This window comes from Diospyros lotus, chromosome 9, assembly GCF_014633365.1.
Source record: "Diospyros lotus cultivar Yz01 chromosome 9, ASM1463336v1, whole genome shotgun sequence".
In the NCBI taxonomy this organism is placed as follows: Eukaryota; Viridiplantae; Streptophyta; class Magnoliopsida; order Ericales; family Ebenaceae; genus Diospyros; species Diospyros lotus.
Genome location: NC_068346.1, coordinates 16,259,868 through 16,267,814, shown reverse-complemented (window position 1 = coordinate 16,267,814; position 7,947 = coordinate 16,259,868). Strand labels below are relative to the sequence as shown.

General features: G+C 39.6%; 1 protein-coding gene across 1 annotated transcript; it reads left to right on the top strand.

The window, feature by feature from the left end:
* The first annotated feature begins 5,945 nt into the window (after window positions 1-5,945).
* Window positions 5,946-7,125, top strand: LOC127810123 (cyclin-dependent protein kinase inhibitor SMR8). The gene is made up of 2 exons (XM_052349395.1): window positions 5,946-6,059; window positions 6,197-7,125. The coding sequence occupies exon 2, from the start codon at window positions 6,476-6,478 to the stop codon at window positions 6,809-6,811; it is 336 nt and encodes a 111-aa protein (XP_052205355.1). The 5' UTR covers window positions 5,946-6,059; window positions 6,197-6,475; the 3' UTR covers window positions 6,812-7,125.
* The last annotated feature ends 822 nt before the right edge of the window (window positions 7,126-7,947 follow it).

Below are 7,947 nucleotides of genomic sequence, written 5' to 3'. Positions count from 1 at the left end.
GTCTGGAATTCACCTTTCACCTGATTTATCATCAGTTGGGAGTCACTTCTTGCGATCAACTGAGAAGCTCCCATTTCTGATGCCAGATTTAGTTCGACTATGAGGGCTTCATACTCAGCTTGGTTGTTGTTCGTTTTAAAGCTAAAACAGAGGTATTGTTCAATCAGTAGCCATTCTAGTCCTTCCAGGATGACATAGACCCTACTTCCCTTGATATTGGAAGCTCCGTCCACAAACAAGATCCAAGGATTACTATCCGAACTTTTGGCAGAAGAAGATAATTCAACACAGAAGTCGGACAATACTTGGGATTTGATGTATTTGCGGGGCTGATATTATATGCTGAATTTGGAAAGTTCCCACTGACCATGCAATTATTCTACCTGAGAGTTCTAGTTTTTGGAGCATTTATCGAATCGGTTGGTCGGTTTGGACCGTAATCTAGTGGTTTTGGAAGTATGGCCTGAGCTTTTAGGCTATTGTGACTGGGGTGAGAGCTATCTTTTCTATCTATTGGTACAGGACCTCAGGTCCCTACAGGACTCGGCTGATGAAGTATATTGGTCATTATACCTTGCCCTCATCTTTAACCATCACATAGCTGAGTGCATTTTCGATCACAGAAAGATGGAAGTTCTTCGTCCGACTCTAGTCTTGTGAAGGGTAGCTAGAAAGCATTTCAGTTCTTGGAAAGCGATTTCACAGTATTTTGTCCACTAAAATTCTGTTGGCTTCTTTAAACATTAGAAAAAGGGCAGAGCTTGGTCTGCTAACTTCAGCAAGAACCAGGATAGGGTTGTTATTCAGCCGGTTAACCGCTGAACCTCTTTCACGTTGCAAGGGCTGTGCATATCAAGGACGACCTTGCATTTGTTGGGATTTGCTTTGATGCCCCAACCTATTAGTAAGAAGTCGAGGAATTTTCTAGGCTGCACTCCGAATGTGCACTTCTTCAAGTTAAGCCTCATGTTGTGTCGTCGAAGTTGCTCGAAGACCTTAGCCAGGTTTGAGCAATGGTCTTCGTCTTCAGATGTCTTAGCCACCATATCGTTCACATACACCTCAATATTTTGGCCTATCTATTTCGCAAACACTTTATTCATCAACTATTGGTAAGTTGCCCTTGCATTCTTTAGTCCGAACGATATAACTCTGTAGCAAAAGTTTGTGTTCTTTGTGATGAAGGTCGTTTTCTTTTTGTCGTCAGGATGCATTCGTATTTGGTTGTACCTGGAGTATGCATCCATGAAACTGAGGTATCTGTAACCTGAGGTTTTGTCAACATGGTCAATGTTTGGCAGAGGGTAAGAATCCTTTGGGCATGCCTTGTTTAAATCTATAATGTCGATGCACATTCCCCACTTGCCTAAGAATTTCTTTGCTATGACCATGTTAGCCACCCAAGTGGTGTATGGTACTTCCCTAATGAACCCGACTTCGAGGAGCTTTGCCGTCTCCTAGGCCACCACTTTCTGTCGTTCTCCTCCTAGCTTTCTTTTTCTCTGGGCTACTAGTTTGACACTTGGATCTAGCGCCAACTCATGGCATATGAAGGAGGGGTTGATCCCGGGAATGTCAGCATGTGCCTAAGTCAAGAGATCGACATTTTGTTAGAGTAGGGCGACTAGTCATTTCTTCAAGTCTGGAGTGTGGAGCCTATCTTAGTGACTTGACCTAATAGTGGTCCCAAGCTCACAGGGTGCAGTTTCTCTGTGGCTTATGGTTGGTTATCAGGGAGCTCGCTTCGAGGGTCCAACTCGTCCATGTTGACATTGTGGCAGGGAGTTCGGTTATCGGTGCCTGTGTTAGGCTTAGGAGTTTGGACCCTTAGGTTGTCGATGTAACATTGGTGAGCTTCTTTTTGATCGGCATGGACAACTCCAACCTCGATGGCTAATATTGGAAACTTCATTGCCAGATGAGGCTTGAAGACAATTGTGTATAGAGCGTTGAGGGATGGGCGTCCAAGTAGGGCGTTATATGGAGTCTAGCAATTGACAACTAGATACTTGACACTAATGTTTTGAGGAGGGGAGTTGTCCCAAATGTGGTCCATAACTAAATATACCCCTTGACGTGCACTTGTTCTCCAGAAAAAGTCGACTAGACTTTTATGGAAAGGCTTGAGCTCTTTTTCGAGAATTTTTAGCCTTTTCAAGGTTGATAGATACAGTAGGTTGGCCAAACTTCCTTGGTTGACGAGTACCTTTTTGATAACATAGTTGGCGGCCATGATGGATATCACCATAGGATCATCTAGGTCAGAGTCGGCCCAACCAATTTGGGGGCTCTAGGCGAAAAAATTTATCGAGGCCTTCTTAAGAGTATTAATTTTTTTATAAAAAAATAAATAATATATTTTTTTACTAAAATTTTTTATCATTTCATTAAATTAAAAAAAAAGTTGAAGTTCAATCAACTACAAAATTTGATAATTTCTTAATGATAGTGAATTTTTAACTAAAATATAATATCTCAGAGATTAAAAAATGCTAAACAACCTACTACAATAAATAAAGAAAAAACAAAACTAATTTTTTTTTTGAAACTCTAAGAAGGTCAGTGCAACTCGAGTAAAAAACTATACATTCCTGATTTTCTTATAGATGAAAACAAAATAAAGTATTAAACTGATAACATTAAAAAGGTAAAGTTCACCAATAATGAACAAATTTTATTCCACAAATATGCGTTGAACTATATTCAGTTTTATGTAAAATTAATTTTTCTTGCCTTTTGAGATACAAAATCGTTGATTAAATCTCCACAATTAAGTTTATCTAATAAATCATGTTTAATAGATAAAATAGCTAATCTATTTAATATTTCTTGCGACGTAGTTGACCTCAAATATGACTTTATCAATTTCAATTTTGAAAATTCTTTTACAGTAGAAGCCACTGAAACTGGAATTGTGAATAATATTCTATAAGCAACAATATATGCATTTGAAAAATAATCGACTATTTTGATGAAATAAATAATTTTCAATGTACTATTTTTTTCCTCTTAAAAAATTTCTCTTAACACTCTTAATTTTAAAAATAAATCTAAACCATCTATATCAAAAAATTCATCAAATTTAAGAACATTTTTAAGATTCAAACAATATCCTTTTAAAACATCTTCATCCATTGATTATAATTTCTTAAAATTGTATAGAAATCTATCTTTTTTTTCATATATTCCAAATTACTCAAACGTATTTCGAAGTGAAGAAATGACTTGATCGATCGTGTAAATAAAATAATCAACTCTAAGGGATTTTTCAACATATTTTGTTTTATCATCATTGATATTTTCATCAAATTGTATTTTGTATTTCATTTTTTAATAAAATATTTATTATTAAAAAATAAAAATATATATAAATAACAAATTTTTAAAATTTGGGGCCCTCCTAATTTGGGGGCCCCAAGCGGCTGCCTTGCTGGCCTTACTATAGGGCCGGCTCTAGTCTAGGTTTTGGTAGATTCCCTCAAAGTCCTTGTCGGTGAAGGAGATCATCGGGTGCTGGGCCATCTTCTTCTGGTCGGTACTACTGATCGACATCACCGCTAGTAGAGATAGTTTTCTTGCCAAGGTGAAGTCTCATCTCCTTGCGAAACCTCCAGAAATGGTGTCTATGACTCCCTTTATCTGATCAACAGGAGCCATCCCGCCTCCTTGGCCCTCTTCTACTCTTGGCCTCTTCTGTGGGTTGCGGCTCCTTCTTTGACCCTAGTTTCCCCACAACTCCTTGCTTTGACTTCTTTTTCTATAGACATACTAGTCGAGGTGGCATTGTCTGACCAGCTGCTCTATTTGGTCTTTTAGCATGGCACATTCCTCAGTTGTGTAGCCGTATATCCGATGGTAGTCATAGTGCTTACTTGTATCGGTGTTGGTGTTAGGGTTTTGTTGTCCTCGATTGTTGGGGATTCGATTGATTCTCGAGTTATAGACCTCTTGGAGGATCCGGTCTCTCTCGGGTCGTCAGTGGGGTGTATGTGTTGTATTTCAAAAGGGAAGGTTTGAGCATTCGCTCCCGTTCCCTCCTTTTCTTAGCTTACTCTTTCTGGCTATCTCTTCTTCGACTGGAGTCTATATCAAGTTGGTGTTGACGCTCTATTGGCGGCCCTATCCATTAGCTCGGTTGGGTCTGAGCTCTTATTTAGAAGTCGCTATGTCTAGCAGCCGAGACCTCATTGACGTTTATGTAACCTACCACCCGTAGCCTGAGGTCGTCGAGGTCGGCAGGAGGTTTTCTTGCCTAGGGGTCGACAAAGGGCCCAGGCTTTAACCCTACCATAATGGCGTGCAGGGAGACTGAGAGGTTGAGGTTCTGGATCTAGATGCCCTCATTATTGAACCAGTTTAAGAAAGCTCGTAGCGGCTCGTTTTCACCCTGCTTTAGTTTGATAAAGTTGGCCGAGGTCTTGTGGTGAGCTCGACCGGTGGAGAAATGGGTGAGGAAACGGGTAGCAAGCTCAAAGAAGTTGTGGATGGAATCTGGCTCGAGGGTAGAGAACCACAATAGGGCGAACTTCTTGAGGGTGTTGGGGAAGGCTCAGCACATGATAGGATCAGTGCCCCTACTTAATAGCATCAATAAGTTAAACATAGTTAGGTGCTCTTAGGGGTCGATGGTTCCATCATATAGCTCTAGGGTGCCAGGGAGATGAAAACCATATGATAAGGGTACGAACATGAAAAACTTTGAAAAATGGTAACTGGGGGTGTATAAAGTTGTAGAAAGTGTGGCGGTATGGGTTGCTTGTTTTGGGCTGGTGGTGGTTACTGGCTTCTTCGTCATTGTCGGCCCAACCATTACGCTGGTTACGCGACTGATTGCAGGTCAGTTCGACGACTTGGTTCTCAAGCAGTCGAATGGTCTGGAGAAGAATTTCCATGGTTGCGGGGTTTTATGGTTGGTGATGGTGGGTGTTTTGGTTATCTTGGGATTACTGCCCTTGCGCGGTCCCCCGCTACTCGTGCCCTTGATTTCGACAGAGAAGGTAAATCGCAGGTGGAGGCTTTGCCTCATTGCGCAAGGCAAGAAATCAAACCCATGACTTACTGGTGCGAATCCCAACTTATCATAGTTCAACCACTTGACTTGTGCCCTGGTTGGGGGCCATGTTGTTTTGGTTTCTGGTTTTAACCATGGATAACTCTTGGGTATGGCTTGGGATGTTTTGGTGAGTTTATAGGGTAGATAAGTTTTATTAGTGCCCCCGATGGGCTCCAAATGTTCCTTCCGGCCTAAAAAGGGATGGTCAAACGGAGGTCTTGAGGCAACCGTGATTTGCATGATGGGGGAGTGGCACTTACAAGCACTCTAACGCTCAAGTAAGTAAGAGCTTAAGGTGGTAGAGTTTATGTTGGATCGAAAAGAAATACCTTGGTCGATGGTCGGCTAGCTTATATAGGAGAGAAGGGGAGTGCCCCTTGCGCGTCACTGGTTGTTACATGTGGATTAGGAGTTGAGGATCTCGAGATAGTTGAGACCCGTTTCGGGCACAAAGATCTTGGCATGGCAATGAGGTGACGAGAGATGTTGTTGAACTAATGTTGATGGAATGGGTTTTGAGGACCAAGCCTAGTAATGAGCAATGAGCTTATTGTTGGGCCACATTCATTTCATTGAAATTAGTATGGTTGAAATTTTATTACTTTTCCAAAGATTAAATTTATTTAGGCTAAATGCTTTTATAATTGGTATAGTTTTTTCTTTATAAAATACATGGGCTTTAATGAGTGAGCATTGTTGGATTAAAATTTAAATTTTAATGTAAGTCGATTAATTTCTAATAAATTTAATTTTTATACAAAAAATTTGATTTTAATTTGATTCTTAATTAAGCTTTAATGTTAGTATTCTTTATTTACAAAAGTGCCACTAGTCAGAAGAACTCTTTTTGATTAAAGTTCTGTATTATGATTATTTTGGTTTATTTTAATTATTTCTTTTTTTGTTTTCTTATAAATGTTTTAAACTACTTCAATGAACAGGATGTTGATAAGAAAGAAGAAACATTTTTAACGGCTGCAGAGAAACGATTGGCGCCAAAGTTCGGGTCAAAATCTGTTCGTCGATATATGCTCTGCCTGCTGTCTGCGACTCTCTCTCTCTCTCTCTCTCTCTCTCCCTCTCCATCTATATATATATATATATATGTGTGTATTTAAGTCTTTAAACTTTTGTTTTGCTTAGGTCACGGTTTCCTCGGGTGCTCTCCATCTCCTTCTCCCATTGGGCGTTACAGAGCATTGAACATTACTCTTCTTCTTCTTCTTCTTCTTTCTTTTAAACCCCCTTTTTTACTTCTTCTTTCTCATCTCCTTTTCACCGTCTCCTCTCTCCAAATCTCTCTTTCTTTTTCCAGATTTTCCTTCTGGTTTCTTCAGATTCTATTCTTCCACCCTCAAAGTCAAGATTCTCTCTTTCTCTCTTTCTCTATTTAACTCTAGTTTAGTGTTTACCGATCCCAACATGGGCTACCCGGAGAAGCCTCAGATGGACGGAGCTCTGGTGGACTCAGTAGACGGCAAGAGATGGGTCGTCGCAGGAATCGCTTTCCGGCGTCCACTGAAGCCAATATTCACCACCAACTCCGTTGAGAAAGTACAGAAGGACGACGGTGTTGGTGAAGATGATGAATGCGTGACGACGCCGACAGCGGAGGAGGCCAGAATTCCAGCGATGCTGCCGTGCCCGCCGCCGCCCAGGAAGCGGAAGCCTTCTAGAAGGTGCAGTTACAATGGTGGCGCCAGAGAGTTCTTCACTCCGCCGGACTTGGAAACTGTTTTCATACGCCGGACGTGTTGATGAGATAGAGTAGATGATTGTTAATCTAATCCACTGAAACTAAACCTTTGATTTTTCTTTTCTCAACTCTCTGAAGTCACCATTAATCGTGTCTCCTGTGTTCAATTAGCTAGTGGTAGATGGTGACAATTAATTAATGGCAATGGTAAGCTCAAGTCTTGAATTAGAGTCGTGTGAGTCTCAGTTATTTGTCTTGTCTATTAAATTCTGATTATGTATTCGTGTCTCTTAGCTACTTCTTTACCTTTAATGATCGGATGTGGCCATGTGCATAGTTTTATAAATAAGAAAACATGGCAATTCATCGGCTTTAATTGTTTCCTTGATTTTCTTTGCAATTCTTGACATGATAATAACATTCAAAACCCAAATCTTTGGGTACAGTTGTGGCCTTTTCTACCACCAGAAAACCAAATTTCTTTACGGGTGAGCTTATATACATATTATAATTTTTGTATTTGTTCATACCTACTATTATATTTAGGGTCAAATTCTTAGTTCAAGATCCCTCTTAATTATTGATTGATTGAAATAAATGAATTAGTAAATCTAGTCCATCCAAAATGGAATTGGGCTATAGGGTTATGAACTTATAATCTATAATTTAAAGATTAATTTGATTCCTTGATTATAAGTCCATTTAATGTTAAATCAAACTAGAATAGAGGTATGCCTTACATGGATACTATATATGTTTTTATATAGATTCCTACACTCCGTTTAGAGTAATTAGGATTAATAGACATAATAAGACTTGCTTTTGCATATTTATTATCTTTAATATTAGAGACGTCATCCAGTGCACACTCAAAAAAATAAGGGTATTAATTAATTCTTTCCCTCTACACTACGCACTGTGCTTGTGGTTGTAGGTGTATATATGTTTGATCCAAGAAGAGAGGTGGCGACTGGTATTCTTTGGACACTGCACTGCATAAACATGATTGACAAAAGTCACTTTTAAAATTTTATTTAGAATAGAAAGAGGTTTAGTTAATATGGGATGCAATCTCTTGCTATATATATATGCTTTGAAGTAAGTAGAAGATTGAGATGGGCAGGGAAGGGCAGTCTGACTTGCTCTCTCATCTCATCTCATCTCGTGATTATTCTCCACTGTTTGGGCTTCAATTAAG